General features: G+C 42.1%; 1 protein-coding gene across 1 annotated transcript in view; it reads left to right on the top strand.

The window, feature by feature from the left end:
* The window catches only part of runx2b (RUNX family transcription factor 2b), a 51,975-nt gene extending 28,305 nt beyond the window's left edge, over window positions 1–23,670 (top strand). The window contains exons 5-7 of the mRNA XM_050058689.1: window positions 13,167–13,334; window positions 17,758–17,919; window positions 20,462–23,670. Coding sequence (XP_049914646.1) covers window positions 13,167–13,334; window positions 17,758–17,919; window positions 20,462–20,940 — 809 coding nt within the window. The 3' untranslated portion in view covers window positions 20,941–23,670. The remainder of the gene's footprint in view (window positions 1–13,166; window positions 13,335–17,757; window positions 17,920–20,461) is intronic.
* Window positions 23,671–25,635: the final 1,965 nt, after the last annotated feature.

Below are 25,635 nucleotides of genomic sequence, written 5' to 3'. Positions count from 1 at the left end.
GATCTCCCAATTTTCATTATAAGGCTGCCTTGACCGCCTTATAATGTAACGTATGTTACTTTAAGTAACAGTTCCACCTTGTCATCGGTTCACGCAAAAAAAAAAAACCCTGATCATTTTCGCCAGTGTTTTCTGTAATTAAGCAACCAACTGCAGAGCAGACAATTTGCCTCATGTTAACATCGGCACGTGCATGACCAGTGTACATGAATGATCATGTGATATGCGTTTTCAGGTAGGTTAGTGTGGACGGAGATTATTTCTGAAACTGTGCTAAAACGCTTGTGTCTGCTGAGATTGCTTTGGTTTTAAAACCCTGTTTTAAAGGAACAGTGTGTAAGATTTAGGGGGATATACTGGCATCTAGAAGTAAAGATTACAGATTGCAACCAGCTGGATCTTCTCCCAGTTAGAATTCTTTCAGTGTTAATTATCCAGAGGTCTCCTCCTCTCCAAAATAAACGGACCAGCTGATTTAAACTGGTAAAAACACTCAATAAAGCAGTATTACATTACAAATCAGAGTGCTAGCTATGTATCTCCTAATATGTGCTCACCTTTTTAACTCTGGTATCTTAAGATCCAGATGTTCAGTACGTTCTAACTGGGAGCTGAATTATCCGCAGAGGTCTCTTGTGGTGATCTCTGGTAAAGACACTGAGTAAAGTAGTTTCACTTTAAAAAATGTATGCTTTTCCTCGTTGTGGAGGGGCTGCTAACTGCAGTGGCAAACGTGAAAACGCTTAAACTGGAAGAGCCAGTGTTTGGTTTGTCTGTAGAAACATGACAGTGCAACATGGCAGACTCTGTAAACGAGGATCTGCCCCCCATGTGGATATAAATAGCACATTCTGAGCCAACAAAAACACTATGATTCTTATTTTCAGGTCATTATAAACTAAAGCAAACATGCTTATTATATTCTTTTTTTGCCAATATATTCCCCAGAATCCAACACTGGACCTTTAAAATTAAAAGTAAGACATATTAGTGTGGATGTGGCCAAACCTCAGAATCAGTGCAGTGCCCCTTTAATGAAGCTGTGGGTGTGGACGACTGTACACTCAGCCAATGGCGGCAAATGCCCAGCTAAAATAGTGACAGGCTTATAAAACAAGTTAATTAACAACAAAAAAAAGTTTTACTGGAAAAGGTTGTGATTGTGTTAATTAGCAATCAACAGACTTTTAATTAAGTTGACCTCTGAGAAAGCAGCTCAGCCTCCCATGTGACGGTTTGGGAGTAAAGACGAGAAATAAAAAGTGAGGCAGAATATTCCTGAGAGGGTACACTGGGTAGCAGAATGCTAGCATCAGCTCATTTTAATGGGCCATATAAAAACAACTGAGGAGGAAAAAAAAACTTTACTATAGCCCTCAGTGCCAACTGGTCTGGCATGCAGCTGTTTCCCCAACCCTCCTCCCTATTCATAAAAAAACAAAAAAAAAAAACATATTCTCATCTCATGGCGTCTCATTGAACAATATCACATCACAAACAACCCGCCCACCCGACTGCCCCGTCACATATGGCACCAGGGCACAGAGAGACACAGAGGAGCCGGGAGACAGTAGGATTAGTACCACCATCAGTCTCCGTTGTAGGAAACCTGCCCGTGGTGCCAAAAAATGCCTCAGACGCTCGACATTCAGCGTTCATCAACACGCACCCTGAAACAAAGGCACATGCTTGTCGTCAAAGCGCACATGTACTCACAGTCACACCCACTTTTTCCCCCTCCATCCTTCCTCGCTCTCCAGCCATCTTGTTTGATCAAAAGCATTTCCTGTGCATCTGCTGTCCCCCGTCAGATGACTTTCAAACAAGTCCTGTTATTTGGTGGCGAGCAGATGGGAGCTGGAGCAGAATTTGTTTAGAAAAGCCCCAGTTTGGTCTCAACAGAGTTTTAGATTTGAGCCCAGAAAGCTTTCCTGGAAGTTTGGACGTAATGTGAAGTGAGATTGAGTCACTTAACCAGACAGCGTCAGTGCTACCTGATATCAGGTGAGGGGATCTGGCATTGTGAAGAGGCTTTACACTTACATCCACTTTTCCCTTCTATTTGCTCAATTTGTGGTCTGAAACAAAGCTTTAAAGTTAAAGTCTGCATGTTCTGACTTCAGTCTCAGGACAGTAATTTAAGCAATAAAGAGTATGTCATCATACGTAACCCCTGAACTTCTTTACTTTGCTGTTAAGTGGTCAGAATTGCAGCGGCGGTGTAATTTACCCAAAAACTACAGCCAGAACACGTCTCCCTCTCAGGGGTCATTAAGCCGAGGTCGGAGGGTGGCAAAACACACATGTGCCCTCTCAACCGCACCTCCCCTCCTCCAGGTTTTCAGCACGGAGAGGCTCGGAGCTGAGAGCACCGGCTGTCTCCAGAACTGTGATTCTATCTGTGAACGCTTCATTGACACATTGGGGGGGGGGGCTTTGTCGGCCATTACAGCTCTATTTTGTGTTAAACGAGTGGGTAATTAGGAGGCCTGTGGTACACCGGGCCCCTACAGGGAGGGGTCCACACAGAGACGCAGAGAAAGAACAGTAGGCTGTCTTGAGGCTGACACACACTGGCACTCTGTGGTCCTTCTCTGTGAAAAAAACGCAGTGTTGTTTCTGGAAAATAAGCTGACAATAACACTGAATGTCAACGTGGGCTGAGAAGCTAAAATTAGTAACCAGTCTCTATGCTTTTATTTATGTTTTACACTTTTCCTGATGTTGCTAGCAGTTTTTGCTCCCTGTTAATGACTTGCCTGGTTGTGGGTGTCTCATACAGGAAGGACATTTTGTGTCGGCGTGTTTGATGAGCCTTATGGTAGCCATATGAGTCTTCCTGAGGGATGTCATTTCCCCAGCGGTTCCTCATCTAATATCAGCAGGGGGATAAAGCGGGACCACCCGCGAACGAACGGGCCTCATATCTCTGAGCCGTGGCGTTAAGCTTGAGCTAATTAATTGCGTGGTCGGAGTGACGAATATCAGTGAGGCCTACTTTAAAGATCTGTGGTATGATTTTCCTCAGAGGTTACAGTGATTGTGTGTGTATGTGTGGGTATGGTAAGTGGTTAGTCAGGTCCCTCTGGCCACTGTGTTATTAGCGGGAGGCTAACTCGGTTTCTGTGGCTCGCATTGTGCTTAATCGCTTGACAGCTCTTGGTTACCCTGTGGTTTGCCACTGCACCAACAGCTCAGCGAGCGTGTGCACATGTATGTGTCTGTGTGTGTTTGAGCGTAAAGCCTGTTTGTTCATGTAGATATGACTGCAAATACATGTACATGTGTCCCCGAGTGCCTGCGTCTACATGTGTGGACCCACATGACAGATTTTGCAGAGAGAGTGTGTGTTATTGGTGTCATTAGTCTAGTGTAGCCACAGTGCTGATTTGGAGCAGAGCTAATAGGCCTCATTAAATGTCATTTTGAGCTAATAGACAGGGAGTGGTTGTTTAAACCAGTATGCTTTTATAGGTGGTTCTGTCTCCTTTCAGCTGCTCCTGACGGTGGCTGCGGCCAGCTGAGACAAACTTCCTGAGTGATAATAGCTGAGCCATAATAACACAATATACTAGGTTTTCTGTCCAAACCCACTGTTCTCATTATAGTTAATTGATGACAGACAAACATAGGAGGTGACAAAAACCATTGTGGCGTCACACGTACTGTGTCTTGCTGTGGCATATTGCAGTGGTTTCTGTGCATAACTGAGTATAAGCGTGTGTGTGTGTTGTGTGTCAGCGGTGGAGGTTAGCGGTCAGGCCCGTCTCTGCTCTTTGCTGTTTGAAGCCGCCGGGTCTGGGGGGTTCTGGGCTTGGGGACAGGGTCGTGTTTTGGTTCGATTTTGGTCAGGGTGTTAACAAGTCTGGTGGAGAGGCCCTGGTTACTTACAGGCCTGCAGACAATATTAGTGGTTCAGGAGACCTGTCTGCCAAGCCAAACTCTTCCTGTGACACACGCACATACTCGCACTCACACACATATGCACAATACTTGCAGATATGCCTCTGTATACATTCACAATAACAGCTTCAATAATGAGGATACCTTTATTTGTATGGCATTTTTCAAAACAAGCTACAAAGTGCTTCACAGGGCAAAAATAGGACTGTCTGTATACCTATAACAAGGATGAAATAATAATATATAAAGTAACTCACACTAGATGTTAACATGGCTAACGGCAGGCTGGAAATTCTTAGCATTTAAATGCATGTGAAGGGACGGAGACAAAGTTGATTAATGCTGCCTTAAAGTGCAACTTGTTAGCTTGTGGTTGAGACATGGGAAGTCGTGTACACAATATGCTTGGTGTTCAAGTGGTTAAGTCATGAGAACACCACTGTCAGGCAACGGCAACATGGATGCTACTGTCGGCGCCTATAAGCCACCGAGGCTAACAATTTAGCACGCTAACATAATGCAGGAAATGCAAAGGCGTAATGACAGAGGAAAAACTTGAGGCCTTGGAAATATGTTTTCCTCAGAGTTATTATAAGATTAGGAAGAAAAACTCTATATGACTAAAATGACAACATATTTACTTACCATCCGCCAACAAATTAACTTCCATGGCCATTTCTGAAACTTCAGCAAACGTGTCACAACTCATGAACTTGGAGCCTTCACAAAAGCTCCGAGGGGGCGTTTATATGGGCTCTTCTTGTGAACATGCTAAACACAACCCCATTTGAAGGCAGCCATAGCGGTAGCAAGCCTGAGATTCTCTGGCAAAGGTTCTCAAAGCCAGAGATGCCCCCTCAGCAAAGGCTCTGTCACCTCCAGCTACTAACCTGAGAACCTAGGGACAGCCAAGAGACTCTTGCCAGAGAATCTCAGGCTGTGGTCCAGCTCAAGGGGTCAGGAGTTGACAGATGTATTTTGGAGCTAGGCCTTATGATGTGATCACACTTCTTTGAATCTGTTAGGGTCCTTGCTGCCCTGCTTTGAACCAACTGCAGTTGAGGGACAGAACTCTTGAACATGAATAAAGTGAGTTAAAGTAGTCCGAATGGAATAGAATTAAAGCAATTGATAACTTTCTCAAGGTCAGCAGAAGATACAAATGATCTTATTCTGGATATGACTTTAAAGTGAGCAGAACTGTGCAACCCTCTTCACTTGAGCATCAAAACAGATGACTCCCAGACTTCTAGCCATTTACTGACAGACTGCTATGGTTGTTATGGATGAGCAGAATGAAGTTGTTAACACTGAATAAAATGATCTTAAATTTATTTTCGTTTAGCCGCAAATAAGTGTTGAATATCCAGCTCATCAGGGGAGTCAATAAGAATGACAAGATTGCTATTATGGCTAAGTGTTATTGACACATACAGCTGGATGTCATCCACATAAAAACAAAATGCAGAGGAACACTGAAGCCCCCCAAATGACCATTTGTATATCAGTTACTTACCACATGTTATGTTGAATTCAGGAAGTTAACTTTGTTTCTCTCGCGGATTCTTGATGAATTGAAGTCCTAGGGTTTGGCGTTAACAGTAGCAAAGCTATACCAAAACATCAGATTACAGACCCTGACACAACTCATGCAGTATAATCCAAGTCTCATTCATGCATTTTTGCTAAAACGTTACTATTAAAAACACTTCAGCTTAAACAGTCTCACAGAACGACGAGTAGCGTACCTGCGGTGTTTATGCTGTGAAGTACAAAGCATACAACTGGATAAATGAGACTTGGATTGTACTGCACAAGCTGTGTGAAAGGTTGTCAACAGATGTTTTGATGTAGTTTGCTGTTGTTACACATGGACCCCTATGACTTTAAAGCATCAGAATTTTCTTTTTGGATTCTTGGGTCACTGTAGAGGCATGCAAGAAAAGTCTTCGTCCTATATTCAACATAAGCTGGGTGAATAATTGATAGAAAAATGATCATTTGGAGGGTAAAGTATTCCTTTAATATTACAATTATTTTTGCTTTTATTAATTTATGAATTATTGTAATGTGGAAATAATGTCCCTAAAAGGATGCATGTAAACAGAAAACAGTAGTGGACCTAAAACTGAGCCTTGTGGCACACCACAAGTGAGATCAGCGGTAGATGATGATGCATGATCCACCTTATTAAATGCAGCACTAACACCCATACGAACTCAAATGCACTCAAACAAACACCCACACACCTTAACAACCTTATAGTAGTGGTTGCTAGGCTCCGCTCCTTTCACGCTCTTAAAATATACTACCACCTTCAGTGTTGCTACACTGGAAAAAGTATGAGTAAGTGAGACGCCTTCATTAACATGTCTGTCATGACGACACCAACAGGCCTCAGAACAGTGTCATCACACACACATGCCATTACATGCACCGGCAGGGTACTATTACCTGCTGCATAAGGCCTGGGCTTTGTTTCTGACAACAGCCATTTATGCTCAGTGCTAATTGTAAGATCCTCACAGATGTTAATTATCGTACCACACTATTTAGATTATGTCAGCCAGCTTTCATTTGAATTATGTACACAAATATGAGGCCCTTTATGTTTTTGGATTATCGTGCCTTGTCAGTGACTGCCTCCAGCAACATGAACGAAAAAATAGAATGTACTTTTTCACAGCCTCCAAGTACTTAAGGAGGATTTAAGACGTCTCAATACTCCTTTCTCCCTCGCAGACAGATGCACACCCACACCTATCTGCTGCTGCCTTACTCGAAACAGCTTTTAACAATGGGAGCCGGACAAATAAAACTCACCCAAACATCAGCAGGAAAAGGAATGAAAAGAGGGAGGGAGGAGGGGAAAAAGAGAGAGGGGAGAAAAAAACAGACTGCAGGCTTTTCCAGAGGCAGTCAGTCAGTTGAATGTCTTATGAAGTCCCTTGAAGAGGTGCCAAGGCCTTTACAACGCAAAACACAAAATCATTCAGTGGGAGGGGGAGACACAGAGGAAGACAGCAGAGCAGAGAGTGAGAAGGGGAGGCAGAAAGTGAATCATAAAAAGAGATAAAGATTATGAAAGAGTGTCCAGAGTTTGTTGGCCCCGCGCTGCAGTAAAAACCATCTCAAGAGGGATTTGCCCCCCCCCCCCCGTTCTGAATCAAAATACTTTAATGTGAGCAGAGAGGTGCAGCACACACAAGCCAAACTCTGTGTCTGTGTGCGCTTTAAACTTATCGTACAAGTGTGTATATAATGTGTTTTTGTGTTCAATAAATGTTTCGCCTTTGGGAATTGTTGTGTACGTCTGTGTGTGTACGTAAGTGTGTGTATGTGTGTGTGTGCCCTTCCCTTGCCTGGCTTGCTTCCTCCAGGCTGGAACGCATGGACCACACAGACGGCTGGCAGCGCTCCACGACAGCCTGGCTCCCCCTTTCTCTCCGTCTCCTCTCCTTCACTCGCTCCCTCATCTCCCGCACCTCCTCTCTCTTTCACTTCTTCCCCTTTTTCTCTTTTTCCCCCAATTCTGTTTTTATTATCTTCTCTTTCTCTCCTCCTCCCCTCCCTCCTGCTCCCTTTATACCAGACCCCCATGGTCGACGGGCGTCTGGCTGTCACCCACTCAGCGCTTTTCCTTTCGAGACACGCTCTGCCAGTTTCAGATTGCCACCTGAAATAATTCATTGTTTCTGACCGCTCACAAAAACAACATGGCCACTGTGAGGGCTCCAAATAAAAAAGTGAAATATGGACCCAGTGTATTCATTCATCGACTTTACTGGCTGTTCCACTGCGAGATGACTGACACACACATACACACACAAACACAGACGGGCTGATTCAACCCAGGCTCCACGAGCATGGGGGTTTTTCTGAATCAGCCCCAAAGATACATTCATCCAAGCTCACCCAGTGATCATAAACCAGCCTGAAGGGCTTAGAGGGCATGACGTGACACCAAATTTATAAATTATCCCATTTATTCAGGATTTTCTGGCGCGCCGCTTTTTCCTCACATGTTACTTAGTCAGGCTGCAGGCAGGAGAATTTCCAAGTGATGTGTCTGTAGTGATAGCCGAAACTTGATGTGTTGGCGGGGCGGCAGGGGAACAGGGGTATTTAAAGGAATTAATCGACATTTTGGAAACATTTTTCTCGCTGAGAACTGAGAATCGATTTCACTCTTCAGCCTGTACAGTAAATATGAAGTTACTGCCAGGAGACGTTAGCTTAGGGTAGCAAAAAAGACAAAAAAAATGGGAAAACGGCCAGTTGGCTCTGTCCGAATGTAACAAAATCCATCTACTGGCCAATCTAAAGCTCATATATCCCGGTTTCCACCAAAGCAGGGTTAGTAAACAGTAGAAAGCAGCATGGAGGTCAGTGAAAATGTTAGTTCGTTTTTATATATACATATATCTGTCACTGACACAGTTTCTTCTTCAAACTCAGTGCTGACTAATTTGGAACGATATTGGAGTGTTGCTTGGATAAAGAGTATATTGTGGCGGTGCGTCATTGCATTGTGCATGTCCACTCAGTATTTCTATCACTGACGATCATAGCTGATCAGACCTGGAGCTAACAAACACCCGTGACTACAGCAGAGTCATTTGTCCGGGTAGTGAATGCCGATTGTAACCTTTCACATTTAAGACAAAAGCCAGATGTTAGCGGGTGTTAGTGGGTTTTTTGTCCAGTGGGAGAAGGGCTTTATTGATACTTTATATTTTGTTTGTGACTAATTTTATTACCTTTAGTCAGAGCCAGACTAATTGTTTCTCCCTGTTTCCTCTCCTTATTCTAAGCTAAGCCTGCTGCTGACTGTGGCTTCAAATTTGCAGTGCTGACGTAAAAATGGTATCAATCTTCTCATCTAACTCTCAGCAAAAACCATCCCTTTATATTTTTTTTTTAGCACTTGGAGCGAAATTTTGACAGGTGCATTGTTAATGTGACCGTATTTTCAAATGAGTAATCACAGGTGTTTGTGAGGGATCAGCGAGTACACTGTTATCTGTATCTATTCAACCAACTAAATTATCTGCATTCCTATCTGTACTTGGAATGGGCGGAGTTTAAACAGGAAATGGTTGAGACCTAACCGGAAGTTGTTGTTTTAAGCCTAAAAGTGATACAGGTTTATCCGAAGTTGCTAGATTTGTTCTGTCTTAGCAAACTATTTACAGAAAAGCCTCAGAATTGAGGTTGAGATCATTATCATTATCATTATTTCATCGCTTACACCAAGCACACCTTTAAACACGATGAAAAGCGCCTCAGCAGACGAAAAAATTACGCTTTGTCTCCCAAAATCCACCAAAACTATCATTTGAAAACTGCATAATAACACTATAACACACATGACCAGCTGTACAGCTCATGTATCAAAAGCTCTGGTTGTGTTTAACCACACAGTAGACAAAGGTCTTGAGCTGTCCGTTTCAGATGGCTGTCATCTGCGTTTTCCCCTCTGATGTGGGTCGCATCGGTGCTACTTCCCACTTGGAGCCGTTGTTTCTGTTTGGCTATCCTAATATGATCTTTTGTATCGGATTCACAACTTCGGAGTGTACTTTTCGGAGTAAGCCTCCTGAAGCTTTTTGAAAAGTCTGACTTTCTTTTCAGCATGACAGCTAACCGTTAGCATACTGACAGGTTTGGTTAGAAAGAGCTGCAAGTGTCATAGCATCAGTGTTGAATTCAGACGCATGGTGCAATGTTTGTGTTTTTATATTTGGGGGAAAAAGTGCAGTCAGTCAAATGAATCTTTAAATTGTTTATTGTTGTTTATTTGTCTCTTTTTTGGCAAATTAATTAGACTCAAAATACATCTAGAGAGAGTCTTTAACAATAACTGTACAAAACATGAAAAAGTTATACTTACTGGATAATGAAACATGATATCATTATTTTATTTTTAATTATCACAGTTATTGTCAATATCAGTATATTGCAAAGCTCCTACATATTATTCTTATTATTTTAGTTGTGGTGAAAAAATGGACATTTTATTGTTTTTCAGTTATTTGTCAGGACTACTGGGATACAGGGTCAATCCCAGACAACATTAGCACCTCTGTCTTAAAAAGATCTCAGTGCAAACCGTTCCTGAGCTTAAAAAAAAGTGGTTATTTGAGGCATATTTTCAGCCAGGACGTATGAGGGAACATTTGACTATTCGTCAGAGATCTTGGTGCTCAGACTCAGATCCAATCTAATGCAGCCATTAATTACAGAGGACTTATATTCTGTTTGCCTACTTGCTCTTACTAACTGTTATCAGATCAGCAGGGGCGAGTTGAATCCAGACTTATGTCTCTTGGACGGCTGAAATAATACTATTCTAGGATCAGTGTGCAACTGTGTGATTAGAGATACTATCTATAGAGGTGTTATCTAATCATTGCTAATCTTATTCAGTGTGTGTGTGTGTGTGTGTGTGTGTGTGTGTGTGTGTGTGTGCATGGGTGAGCCTGCACTGTATGTGCATCTGTAAGGGTGTATGCATGATGCATGCGTCCAAATGTGCATGATTGCATGCGCAGACGTGTGCCTGCATACGTTCATTCTTGCATGTGTGTGTTTTTGTGTGTGTGTGTATGTGTGTATGTAAGTTGCTCACATCTGGTCTGAATCTGTCCATGTTTCCGGCCGCTGGCTGGGCAGGGAAGTGGCAGGCGCTATCGAAAATCTCCGCTGTTTTCACAGGGATGATGGGAATCTCAGGGACTTTCCCTACGGCAGTGAAATCATCCGCCTTTCCCGCTCCTTTAAATACCCCCGGCTCATTCCTCCGCCCTGCTAGGGTTCCGATAAAACAGCTGAGACGTCTTGTGTTTGGCAACAGTTGTCGTCTAAAAGGTGTAATTAACTCATGAAGAACTGTATTTACTGTCAAGGCAGGCTAAACTAATGGACTTGAGGTCTGGCTGTTTGGAGTGTAAATTGGACCTTAATGTGGTGGTTGACATGCTGCATTCCTATAGGAGAAAATATACATTGGTTTCCTTTAAACTGGGCTGCATCCTTAGGTTTCTGAACAATATCGTGGTCCAGGGTGGAAGCTGAGAAGTTCAAGTTACTGGGGACGGAGAGCTGGCTTGTCATGCAGATCAGACTCGTCTATATCTCCTTAAATATACGCGTAAATATCCGTCTGTATTTTGGGATCTTCCTCCAAGATGTCGAAATCCTAAACCCTCTCTAACTATTTCACCATTCGCCGTGCTGTGTGCTCAGCACTCTTCACAGAGCCTGTGTCTCCCGACTGGTTCAGACCCATCCAGTGCTCTTAATTTACTGGTCATCAGGGTCTCTTCCTCTCCATGTGCCTCCTCCCCCCCTCGTGTCTGTCCCCCTCTGTCTCCCCTCATCTCCCTTGGTCTCCCATTGCTATTTATTCCCATCACTAGGAGACGGGCTGTGCACAAAGCCCGCACTGTGTCCCGAGGCTTTTTTAGAATAGAAATTCGGTCTGTTGAAAATGGAAACGCTATGATTGACTGGGCACAGCTTGCACAGAGAGATGAGGAATGCCAGCGAGAGGCACAAATTATCCGCAGGAACGAGGGAGAAATATTATTAATGAAATATGGCCATGAATTATGTTATAAAGCAAAAAAAAAACTTCAATAAGCTGAGGTTTTCAAGTAGCCGATATTAGTCGCGTTCCAAAGCAACTATGTAAAGAAGCGGATGATGTCTGTTTATTTTGAACTGGATGATGCCAGTCCGGTAACGTCATTGTAATAAAGATCATGGTCTGTCTGACTGTCACTGGCTGCGTTTTCACTCGCGCCATTCCCAACTCGTTGCAGAGCAGAATTCCAAACAGTTGTTCCAGAATAAATTAATTTGTTGTGAAGAGTCAGATAGTTTATAAACGCATTTCTGTGGCTTGAAATATTTTTTTTTTTCAGACTTGCAGTAGTGGAAAAATGCTTCGCAGAGGATGAGGCAGTTTTTAAAATATTATTTTGTTGTCATTTGGTATTTATTTGATGGCACAATTGACATAAAATCTGCAGAGAGATGAGAGAGAGAGAGGAGGGGTGAAATGCAACAAAGCTCCTGAGCCAGGGGGTCATTACTACACATGTTAGACCATTAGTCCACAAGGACCCCCGGTGAGGCAATTTTCTGCGGTCTTTGATCTCTGTAATGGTGATTTTTCTGAACATCTCCATCCGTAACACCCACGCGGTCCTATAGGTGCAGTGCCAGGCCTTTGTTCCCAGCCCAGGCAGCAGGCAGGTTGGGCAGGATTCTGAAGTAGCTCGTTGTTTCTGCCTGAGCCAACTGGAGCTCTGCCAAGCACAGCAGGAGTTTCTACTCTCCTCTGTTTGATATTTACTTTACCGCCTTTACAGGAGAGCTAGTGCGAGACCAGACAGACGCACTGACACAGACCTGTGTCAGTGATAAAAAGGACTGTGTGTGCACAGGCCTCTCTTTCTACCCCACCTTTTCTAAACTAGCCTACACCTGGGCCTCTGGGCAGGTTTTGCTGTGGTTCCCACTACAGGGCAGATAAAGCTGCTGGGATCGAGATGGGCCGGCTCACACAGAGAAAGTGACACATTGTCTTGTGTTTGTGTGCACGATTTATGTGTTTGCAGTGTGCGCGTACTGTGTTTGTATATCGAAGGGGTCTCGAGTTACCAGCCTGAGAGAGTGATGAGAATAAAATCAGGGATATAAAGGGTGTAAAAGTATTGGCAGAGGAATGCAGGGAAAGATATAATATACTGTATTTGGCATAAGTTACGACTCCTGTGGGGATAATGGGGCGATGGCGTGAGAGCTCGTGTTTACCTGAGGAAGAAGCCTCAGGTTAAAACTAAACATACATGCAACTTCTCACTCTCCCCATCTTAACTCTCTCCTTTTCTCTCAGGCGCGGTGATATGAGATAATTGCCTGAGCCTTTTTTAATAAGCAGGATGTAGCATCCCATTCTCAAATGGCCTCTCTTTACCTCCTCTTTGTTTAGGAGCACAAACTATATTTACCAAGTTAGGCATGGCACACGGGAGCTGAGTCACTGAGCTGTACATTATCGAGAATAACTGACAAACTGCATGCCAGGAGAACAAACAAACAAAATGAGATCATAAATCAGCTGTCAGCTTCATCTTATGCTGATGATAATATGGTTTACATGCAGCATCACAGCAGTTATTAAAACTGATAGCAAATTTAACTGCAGCCTGAAACCTCCTTACCAATAAAACACTGTTCTGGTGTGTCCACAGGACATCGTCAGAAACTGGAGGACCCTCCCAAGACTGGTCTCTTCTCAGACCGCCTTAGTGAGCTGGAGAGGATGAGGGTGAGGGTGGCTGTTCCAACTCAAGGCCCCCGGCCAACTCTCAACACAGGGGCCAACTCCTTCAACCCACAGGGGCAGACACAGATAACAGGTGAGCACCTGATAACATCATAACAGCAAGCGTCCACCCTTGTGAAGTGCCATAGAGCAGCGTATCTTACTGTCCTGTGGCTGATCTTGACCTCTGACCCCCCTGTGAAAAGATCCTTCAGGATTACACGGTCATTGATTCAAGTTTTGTGTCGTTAAAACAAGTTAAAAATGTAAAATCTTTCTACTGCACAACCTTTGAAGTGTATTTCAAGGTGTTTGTCACATATTGGAGGTGTCATACCATAAAATGATACCAGTGCCTTATTTCCCTGTCCTGAACTATGAATACTTTTTTATTCAGCATATAAATAATTTTGGGCTTTAATTTTTGTTTGTGAAGTCTGTTGTGTTCATAGCCAGGTTCCCTGGATACAAGACTTTAATTTAAGGCGTGGCAATCATTCAGTATATATCAACATTTTCAAACTTTGAAAGTGGACATCGTGCAGACGGCTGCAGAAGATCCCTGTTTGCATGATCTTGTTTGTACACATTGTATGCTCGTGGTGACGTCATTGTGCTACATTATGTGTGGTGCAAAACCATGCGAAATTGTGGCGCCGAAAGAATGAACGATGACTCCTTTACGAAACCTTTGGCTCATAAATTGAGTATATTCCAAAAGCTAAATAATGTACATGGTTCAAAAAACTTACGGAGTGTCAAGAAATATTTTTCTTAATGTTTCTACATTTAGAAATTGTTTGAGTCAGTATGTTTTGAGTTTTTATTTTGTAAAATTTGATGAACAAACATCTGATTTTTTAATTATTTTTTCATAATCACACTATTTAAATACTTTAATCAATGATCACCGGTTTATTAACATACATAACCTATTAGCTTAGGTTGTACAGATGCTAGGGATATGAAGCATTTAAAGATACTTCAATTAATGACATCACAATAAGCAAAAATACCAATGTAGGCAGTGGCGGACCATTTCTACTGCAGAATACAAAGGGTTAAAACATAACAAAATGAGTCACCATTACATGTGTTAAGAGTTTTGTCTGATCTAATACAAAACAGTGGAACACACTTTATTACTTTGAACATCATTATTTTGTGTGTCATTATGCATTTGCCTTATTGTGATTTTTACATTTCTGTCAGTAAATATTCTTAATAATATTCATTTCAGACAGATTACCCATCCTTACAGTCTCTGTTTGCATTCAAAGATTAGACATTTATATGTTTTTCACATTGTATATAACACCCAAACTGCCAAGCAAATCTAAATATAGCATTCACTGAAGACGTAGGTACATCTGATATGCCCCACACATCTGAACAATGACCTAAAGGATATCACTGAATGAGCTGAGTCATGAACTGAGTCACAAACTAAGCAGCATTTACTATATGTAAGGTGAAATATCAAACCCCAACTGGAGCCACGTGTGTGTCCTGATGGGACCACAGAGCAGAACAGAATGCCTCGTGCAGTATGAGATCGTCTGTCTTTCTCTACTCCGTCACTATCTACATCCTAGAAGGTAACACCATCTGTCACGGTTCGGGATGGCTGCTACCTGATCACCCACACCTCTGGAGGCTCGTCACAGGTCGTCATTTAGCTCTTAGTTACTCTCTGGCATGGCTTTGTAGTGTTACTTAGAGGATCATTTGAGGGATGGTTAAACAGCATAGCAGTGTGGCGGCGCGCGGAGAGTATCATACACTGGATTGGATATTAATTGCATGTCAGCAAACTGCTTCTCAAGTCTAAATATTTTGAGGTGAATCTTGAACTTTATATCCGAGGGCAGTCTTTTGGATTAGAGAGGTGGTTCCCAACCTTTTCTGTCTGACGTACCCCCACAGCCCCATCACATGAACCCAAGTACCCTTTCATCTGCACCATCCGTCATATTCCACATTTGTTTGTTTAAATTGATTTTAATCTGGAAATTATTTCAGGCTATTAATTATATAAAAGTGTTTAATGTCTTCATACAGTTGAACAGTTATGAGGTTGGTTTAGTTGTGTTTGCGTTCTTACTATGAACCACTTGAAGTGGCAGCTGGATGTTTAGCCTTTATTCCTTACTTAAAGCCGCTTTAACCCTTTATCCATCCTTTTCAGCTATTTTAACTGTTTATCCTTTACTAACTTTGTCAACTGTTCATCCATCATTTTCAGCTAACTATTTTAACTGTAATTCCATTACTTTTAACCAATTATTTTATTTGTTTTCATCAACACAAGTTGATGAATATAACAATATTTATAGATGGATGCTTTTCCATAACCGTTCCCACAAACTCCATTAGTCAAAGTCTTCTCTAAATTAGTTTTTATTTGTTTCTTTTAGCTAAATATTTCAACTGTCTTTTGTTACGTTTTTGCTAACTGTTTCAACTGGTTTTCCTTTACTCTAACTATTAAAACTGTTTATCTACTTGTTAAAGTGAACTATTTCAGCTGTCTTTACGTTACTGTTAGCTAACTATTTTTAAACTGTTTTTCCAATACTTTTAGCTAACTGTTTTAACTGTCTCTTTTATTTTTCGCTGTTTCACCTGTCTTTCCGTTACTTTTAGCTAACTGTTTTAAATGTTTATCCGTTACTTTTAGCTGTTTCACCTGTCTTTCTGTTACTTTTAGCTAACTCTTTCAACTGTCTCTCAGTTACTTTTTGCTAACTGTTTCACCCGTTTTTCTGTTACTTTTAGCTAACTATTTTTAAACTGTTTTTCCAGTACTTACCAATAACTATTTCAACTGTTAATGTGTTTGGGCTTTCTCACTTTTTTATCCATTGCCTTAAGCCAGCTATTTTACCTGTTTTTCAGTTACTTTTAGCCAGCTGTTTCAAATGTTTATCCATTACTTTTAGCTAACTATTTCAGCTGTTTATCCGTTACTTTAAGCTAACTATTTCAGCTGTTTATCCGTTACTTTAAGCTAACTATTTCAGCTGTTTATCTGTTACTTTTAGCCATTTCACCCTTTTTTCAATTACTTTCAGCTAACTCTTTCAACTGTTTTCCTGTTACTTTTAGCTAACTCTTTCAACTGTTTTTCCGTTACTTTTAGCTAACTATTTCAACTGTTTATCCATTACTTTTAGCTAACTCTTTCAACTGTTTTTCCGTTACTTTTAGCTAACTATTTCAACTGTTTTCCTGTTACTTGTAGCTAACTATTTCAGCTGTTTTCCTGTTTGTTTGTTTTTAGCTAAGTCTTTCAACTGTTTTTTGGTTACTTTTAGCTAACTTTTTCCAACTGTTTTTCCGTTACTTTTAGCTAACTCTTTCAACTGTTTTTCCGTTACTTTTAGCTAACTATTTCAACTGTTTTCCTGTTACTTTTAGCTAACTCTTTCAACTGTTTTTCCGTTACTTCTAGCTAATTATTTCAACTGTTTTCCTGTTTTTTTAGCTAAGTCTTTCAACTGTTTTTCGGTTACTTTTAGCTAACTTTTTCTAACTGTTTTTCCATTACTTTTAGCTCAATATTTCAACTGTTTATCCACTACTTTAAGCTGACTATTACAACTGTTTTACGTTACTTTTAGCTAACTATCTCAACTGTTTGTCTGTTACTTTCAGCTAACTATTTCAACTATTTTTCCATTACCTTTAGCGAACTATTTAAACTGTTTTTCTGTTATTTGTAGCTAACTCTTTCAACTGTTTATCCACCACTTTAAGTGAACTATTTAGTCTCTAATCTGTCACTTTTAGCTAACCGTTCTTTTGTTGGCTTGCTAACAACTTTTCACACACTTTGGCAACACATTGTGTTCAGGAATTACAGCTCACTCAGTATGTGGATATAAAAAAATCAAATCTTAGTTTATTATTTCAGATAAGCTAAACAAGTCTACAGTTTTTCTACACATCCCCTGGCAAGTGCCCTGGTTGGGAATCACTGAATTAGACACTTCATCATAACACATAAAAATAGCTCGTATACAATCCATTATAGACCAACTTTGATGCTCTACAGTAGTTTTGCAGCTGAGACACACACAGTAAAGTGTGTGTGCGGCTTTTATTTTTTTGGTTGTGTGCTGGTGTGTTTACGCCCTGGGTGTGCGCCAGCAAGGCTCTCTGTGCCTCAGCTGCAAGCACAATGTTTTATAAGGCAAACAGGAAGATCTTCTCTTCGAAGGTAAACATTAGATGTGTCATTATGGAGGATGTTGCATAACGCAGCCAACTGATACTTACCTCCAAACCTAAGCACAGAGAAACAGACACTAATAATGTCCACAGTTGTTGAGAATGTTATTGTCAATTTACTACCCATTATACAAAGAAAAAAAGCAGAGCATTTGAACCAGCTGATGGGCCTCTGATAATTATTCTTTCTTTCTTTCCCTGTCTGTCTTTTTCTCTTTGTATGTCTGTCTGGGCTGTTTTTCTCCTTCCTCCTTTCCTTGCCTCGCTTCTCTTCTCCCCATCAGACCCTCGTCAGTCCCAGTCCTCTCCTCCTTGGTCGTATGAACAGACGTACCCGTCCTACCTGAGTCCAATGGCGTCCCCCTCAGTCCACTCCACCACCCCCCTCTCCTCCAGCCGAGGCACGGGCCTGCCTGCCATCAGTGACGTGCCTAGACGATTGCCAGGTAGAACCACTGCTCCGCCACTGTGTCAAACCACCCAGATAATCTCTTTGTCCCATCAGGACTGCCTAAACTGCCATGAATAATCCAGATAATACATTTCTTATCCAGTAGAATTAGGGAAGGGGAGCAAGAAAGACAGACGTGCATGCACACAGACATAAACAAAGACTACAAGAAGCATCTCAGACTAATACAGCATAGTGAGCTGCTATTAGCTCACTCTCAAATGAGAGGAATGAGGCATGTAGTCAGAGTCGGACTGTCTCTCCAGAGAGCGGTTTGGATGGCGTGGATGACAGTGGAGGAAAAAACGATTGTTTCCGTTTTTTCTTTGCTCCAAGCCTTTGATCCCAGAGGAGTATGGGTAATAACAGGCCTGGGGATAATAACAGGCTCGTGACTGACAAATAAAGTGTCTTTATAGCAATACACTGCTCTCACAAGGCATTCTGGGTAATTGCATTAGCCAGTCTGTTTGCCGTAGCGGCAGCATCTGTGTTCCAATTTGTCTCTGTTTTTCCCCCAATGTGAAAGCTCCTTTAAACTCCCTACATGCCGCCAGACAAGTTTCTCCCCCGTACACCTGTTTGACTCACTGCCATGAGAGGTTTTTTTCTACCCTACTTTTTTTTCCCTCTGTTTTCTTGTGCTAACGTACTACACCCTCCTGTGTGTGTGTGTGCGTGTGTGTGTGTGCCCCGAGCGAGGGTGAGTGATTACGCGACGCGGGCTGTGTGACTCTGCATTAGAGAGGGTTTAAAATCCAGCCAGCTGCCTTGTCAGCTTTGATTAGTTTGGTCTTTCCCTTCAACTTTCATCTCACGAGCGTCAGGCTTTGTTCTCAAAGCACACGCATCAACACAGGCCCGAACCTCGCCTGCCGCCTTCGCCCACTTGCACACCTCGAGCACTTAATGCCTTCTAAGTGATGTGACTAAGGCCCTCAGATCTCTGGAGATCATGTTGACACCTCGCCAGGCTGCTCTGTAACAGTATCCAGCCACAGAACATACCGACAAGTACAAGCAGAAGCTGATATGGATGCTCCAGTGCAAACTCTGCGCCGGCCCTCCCCTTCCGCACACACCTTCACACAGCTCATGTGTTGAAATGTTGCAGTGGATAAGACGTGGTTACAAAAGTTCATCAGTTAAGTCAAACACCTAATTCGGAAGTGATGCTCTAGAGTTTGTAAAGTCCTTCCAAATATTTAGACATTGTTCCACTTTGGTTTCATTTAAACTAATAAAGCTGGATCTGGCTCATCATCACAGGGCCCTTTGAGCACTAAAACAGGTCCAAATGTTAAAAGCAGGAGTCAGGAGTTTATTGAACAGCGCCGGTCACGTCTGAGATCACACTGCTTCTCTACAGCGGAGACAATCACCTACTATTTCTATTAGAATCAAACGGATCTTGTGGAAAGAGGAAGTTTAAAGGCCTTAATTGGCAGCATATGCTATCTGACGCTAGCGACAAACCCGGCTTCGCAATTCTTCCCTGCACATAAACACTGCGTCCCCCCCTCCCCTCCTCTTCCCCGCCACCCCTTGTCCTCTCGCAGCAGACATGGTGACACGGAAGACGCCTGGTGATTTATGATAAGAGCGCCATGGCTGGACTAAACCACTGAGAGGAGACGGGAGGGAGGGAGTGCGAGAGGGGGAGGACCTCCTATTCTCCTTAAACTCTGCGCCCAGCGCGAAGCTCGCCGCAGCCAGTTAGTGGTTTTTGGGTATTTTTTAAGGGATGAAGCGAAGAGAGGAACGAAGGGTGAGATGGAGCAGCTCCTTCTCGGCTCTCTCTCTCTCTCTCTCACGCGCGTGCACACGTACACACACACGCTGGAGCCGATGGGAGGCGAGGAGAGGAGCCACATCAGAGCTCAGCCCTGCCTCATTATGGATCTCATGGAAACTGTTTCTGCTCAAAGTGTTTCCACATGTGCAGCTCCTGATTCATCCCAACTGCTTTTTTATGTGCATACAGTATTCACACACATACGCACCCCCCACCCACACACACACACACACACACACACCGTTTGCACACACACATTTGCATGCATAAACAGTTATACAGATACACATGCGTCAACACACACACAGAAACATAAATATGCAGAGGCGTAAACACATAAAGGCATATGCCTGTGTGGGACTTCACTCATGTGTTTGTGAACTTTATCAAGAGTTTACATGAAAAACACAAGTTGATGAATATAACAATATTTATAGATGGATGCTTTTCCATAACCGTGCCCACAAACTCCATTAGTCAAAGTCTTTTCTAAATTAGTTAATACACATATCTGGCTCGGAATATTCGATTACATACAATTTAATTTACTACTGTTTCCTTTCTCAGGGGACTTATTTGTTAAATTCGATTACTCGACAAGACAACGTGCTAAATAGTTTAAGAGTCCAAAGCCACAGTGAAGATAATCAAAACTGACAGACTGGTGGTTATTTCGGCGTGCATGATCGTATCTGCTGTGCTGTTGAATCCTAAATATATGGATGTCTCTGTGTGTCTGTAGGTACCTCTGACCTGAGCCCATTCCCCGGTCAGTTCGAGCGTCAGTTCCCGGGCCTCTCCTCCCTCACTGAGAGCCGTTTCTCCAGCCCTCGGATGCACTACCCGGCCACCTTCACCTACACCCCGCCCGTCACCTCGGCCATGTCGCTGGGCAGCGCCCACTACCACACCTACCTTCCCCCTCCATACCCGGGCTCCACCCAGAGTCAGAGCGGACCCTTCCAGACCAGCAGCACGCCCTATCTCTACTACGGCGCTTCCTCCGGCTCGTACCAGTTCTCCATGGTTCCCGGCGGGGATCGCTCGCCATCCAGGATGATCCCGCCTTGCACTAGCGCCTCCACGGGCACCTCCCTGGTGAACCCCAACCTGCCCAGCCAGACGGAGGGAGGGGTGGACGGCGACGGGAGCCACAGTAACTCCCCGACTGTCCTCAACCCTGGAGGCCGCATGGATGAAGCTGTCTGGAGGCCATATTGAAGAAAACCAAGGGGGCGGAGATAAGAAGTCAACTGATGTCATGGTTTGAAAGCACAAAACCTTTTTTTATTGAAAAGGGGATTTTTGAGCTCTCATCAGCTATCTCTTCATTTTGCTCGGAAATTAAGGTTGAGATAAAAAACAAAAACAGACCAGACTTGTATGGACTCGTCTTCCTGGAATGTGTTTTGACCAAGGCACTACAAAGGGAGTCATTCTCACAGCAATAATGAGAAAGACAATTTTGGTTTACTAGGCCCAAGTGGATGAGACTTTATTTCAGTTTTATTATAATCCACAAGCTTCAAGGGATGCTTCAACAATATTTGTAAAAGACTGCCTCTTTTGTATAGTGTTTGTATTTCAATAAGGCTTTTTGCAGAGCATGTTTTTGTACTACGACAATATCAAGATGCAAGTTAGGCACTGAGTAGCAAGTGATGAGAGTAACACATATGTTACCTTAAGTGGTATGGACAGTAAATTTGCTTTAAACCAATTAATTTAACTTGTATATTGTGGGTGAAACGTTGGTGTAGATTGAGGCGTTTTCTTAGTTTTAACTTATAAAGCCATAAATTATGTATTGTATTTGAAACTTGAGTCAAAGAAGTGTAATCTGAATATTTTTGATGCATCTATATGACTAAGTTAAAATGATTTTTTCTTTTTTGATAGGTAATTTAAGAGAGTGAGAGGTTTAATTGTTTTTGTCGTACCCAAAGATTTAAATCGTTTCGAATATGAAATGTAATTTCCAAAGAGTATTGCAACATGTTTCTTCTGGTGTAACTTTCAGTTTAACTGCTCCACGCGTTAAGAGCCCAACATCCTCGCTAGGCGTTGACACACATTTGGCTTGGTATTAAACCTTTGGTATTTATTGAGCAATAACTTGTATTGTGCCTCTTGGCAACATACCATGAAAGAGAGCTTCAATGGGGAAAAATAATTATCCGTCGGGGAAATTCTGCTTGATTTCTTTAGTTTGTCTCGTCTGACATGCTCACAGATACATGTGTATCCTCTCGTCCAAATAAGAAATGGTACATTTATACACGAACTGACATGTAGCCCAAAGATGATTTTTGGCAGTGCCACGCCTTGTGGTGCACGCCACAGCAGCAGGTCAGACTTTTAAGGTTCAGTTACTTTATGATACATGAACTCCTCAAGACTGGAATAATCCCTGGATGATCTCAAGTCTCACAGATTTGCGTATTTTCATTTTCATATCCAGTCCGGCTGTCGAGATTATAGAGAAACATGCCAAGTCTATCACAGCTTTCATATCATGTGCAAAAGATGGCTTTGAAAAAGTTTGTCTTAGTGTGTGACACACACGGGTACTGTCTTTGTTTGTTTCTTTGCTTCTTTCTCTTTCGGTCTCTGAGACTGAAAAGGATATATCACAGTTAAAGACAAAAGAGAGACTGTGACATTCCTTCAGACTTTTATTTATTTTCCTTTGTTTTTAAATTTGCTTTTGTTGGAATGGTTTACCGAACAGATCTGTGTCGTCCTCGCATACCGGTGTCACAATCTCAAACCATTCTGTGGCTCCAGTATGACGGGAGGTCTGATATTTTCCAATTTGAAATTACTATGTGAGATTTAAAAAGAGAAGTGTTGGCGTTGGAGGAAAAAAAGTGCAAAAACCGAGGTGATTGGACGCAGCTGCTGGCAGCAAACTGGTAACCAAAAAATATGGGAGACTTGTGTATGTTTGTTTCATAAAGCACTTATTTCTTGTTTTATTTCTAGCAGCACTTGCGGCAGGCTGCCAGCAGGGCTCGTGGTTTTGGTCCTCAGTGCAGATATAACACCACTGGAGTCACACACACACACATATACACACTCAGAATGGATAACACTTGGCCAAACAAGCCATTTACATTGGAGTTGAATCTGATCTCTCAAGGCAGTTGGTATTTGTTAAAAAAAAAAAAGCATTTCTCTTGCTTTCATACAATATGATATTCAGTGCATGTAGGTAATATAATAACCCAATTTGAAAAAGCTGAGAAAAACACGAGCCTGTCCAAGGATCAGGCTTCAAGCTTTTCATTGAAGGTTTGCACGCAGTGCCTCTTTCCCTGTCTCTGCAGAGGATGTTCTGAACTCACTTAATGGAATTGAACATGTCACAGTACATTTCCCCGACTGCCCCGGCCCAAACGAAAAGTCTTTTTGCTGTTATAGTGTAACGTAAGAAACCAAATAAAAACCTTTTAGATTGTTGTAATTTTACAGCTTTTTTCCAACTACGACTTTGTCCAGTGTCTCCATAGTAACGATGCACATCTGTGGGAATTTTTTTTTTTTTTCATCCGCTTCTTTCTTTCCAAACTGAACAGGAAATGGTCTTTTAAAAACTGTTTACACATCAATGCAGCACTGACATCCCATTTTGTCCTCATCTGCTTTTGTTTGTGTTGTTCATCCTCCTTTCTTTGCTTCGGTTAAATGTTGCGTCATCACAAAGCCTTGTATTATTTAATGATCAACATGTATGATATCCAGGAACCATTACTTTACCCTGCTCTTATGTAAAGTTTACTTGTTATGTCTTTTGTTGTGCTTCTTCTCTCATGAACACTTGTCAGGAAACTGAAACTAATGGAGACTCTGTTAGGATTTGCTGGTACGTTTCATAAAGATCATCAAGTGAGTTGTTTTTTTGTTGTTGTTTTTTTAAAGGGACAAACAGACCTGACAACAGTGAGTGAAATTGGCATTGTGATTGTACATTTTGTCTATTTTAAGAATAAAATAGGAATTTTGTAACTTAATTTTCCCTCTTAATCTCCTCTGTCGTCTGAAACAACAGGGCACATAGTGTTTAGATTTTCACGTCTGCTGAATTTTCATTTAAAGTGCCCCTCAGCTTAAAAATGTGTTTTGCTTTTTGTGATTTAATGAACAATGTCTGTGCAGAGTTTGACAGTAACAGACTGTTTTCATGCTTATCTGCTTGAAGGGGAAAGTTTCTTTGTTCCTTGTTGACTTGAAAACTGTTTGAGATGTGTTTGAACAAGCAGGAAATTGTGACATCACAACTAGCCAGTCATGGTTCTTCTGCAACTTACCCAAGTGTGATGTGGAGACCTGAAGCATCCAGTTCACAAACACTGAGAACGGATTTCAGTGAACTGGGACACATCTTTTCTCTAGGTTTTGAAATGAACAATATTTACATATTCATAGATTTTAAATTTTGATAAAGGAGAAGCAGATGTGTGCTTTTAAGATTTTTTTACAAGGTAATTTAACTTTTTCAAAAACAACCTTTCTTTTTATTTTTGAGACTTTTTTCCCCGTGCCTAATTGATAGCTAGAGAGACAGCCTGGGTTGGACTCAAACCCAGGCTGGTGCCAGGCCATTGTTCCAACAGCCCAAGATTCTGAAGCCTCATTAGTCTGAAAAATGTCCCATTGGACTGAAATCCCTTTTCTCCATCAGCCTGTTGCCCAAAAAACAAACGGCCATTGCTCCGAAGTCGTGTTTCTCTAAAAACTATTGCTGTACTTAGCTCAGAATTATGCCAGTCCAGTAAGATTTGGCAGTTTAGTATCGACTACTTGTCCTTTTTTCCATGTAGAGTGTGAGCGTTTGAACAGGGTTGGGCAGGATCTTCACGTAAACAAACTAACTGTGCTGTCAACAGGACAGAAAAGTGCTTTGGCGACACGAGATATCAAACAAAAACCAGAGGTTGTGTCATATTAAGCTGCTGTGCGCTGTACTGTAAATTCACCACCAGACAAAGCTTCTCCTCCTCAAGGCAGCTGCCTCTGTGTCCTCAGCTGCCTGTAGCCAAAGAGCACTGTGAAAGAGAGGAGCGCTCACTCTGCAGCTAAATCTGGGGAACAAAACGTCCGTGCACACTAAACAAAAACAAACCACTTGAAGGAGAGGTCTCCGACTGATGATTTGACTCTCCAGCATTCAGGGATCGATCGATCACTGGTGTTTTTATTGACCCTTCACGGCGTTTGAGTTACCGAATGTGGGTTTTTTAGCCAAAACATGATCTTTTCCAAGCCTTAACCAAATCTTTTTTGTGCCTAAACCTAACCACACGTTCACCACATTGTTCTTGACGAATGTAATGAATCGATGGTTTACAGACATGTACCATGCGAACATATTTCCTGGCGACTGGGTTGTCCAACTAACTGCAGGGAGTTTGCATTTTCGGAGAAATGGGCTGTCGAACCAATGGGATGTTTTTCAGACTAACAGTGCTTCGGAATTTTTGGCTGTCAGGCCACCACGGTATAAGACTCAGCCTTACACCTTGTTTCCACACAGTGTTGTGTCTGTTTTTTGGTATACAGAGTACACCCCTTGTGTTTAATGCAAGGAAATAGATCTCTTTATGGACGGATAAAAATAGCACCGCAGAAATGGCAGAAAAGTTAGTTTTCAGTGTATTTTCGCGTCCAATTTTGTAGCCGTAACATTAGCATGGAGCAAAACAGAGACATAAACAGGACCATTAATGAATGGCGACAAATAATAGAGGAGGTGTGTAGCCAGCTATTTTTAAATATTTTGTAAAAAGACGTATGAACCACTCTGCGTCTTTATGTTACATAGCTAGCATGCTACCAACATTAGCTAGCTAAACATGCCATCGAACTTTACGCTTAGAAAAAATGTATAAATAGAGCTGTGTTACATTCATGAAT

Source organism: Epinephelus moara, chromosome 12 (genome assembly GCF_006386435.1).
Source record: "Epinephelus moara isolate mb chromosome 12, YSFRI_EMoa_1.0, whole genome shotgun sequence".
NCBI classification, from domain to species: Eukaryota; Metazoa; Chordata; class Actinopteri; order Perciformes; family Serranidae; genus Epinephelus; species Epinephelus moara.
Note: the sequence above shows the minus strand (reverse complement) of the source record. Positions and strands in the feature narration are given on the sequence as shown.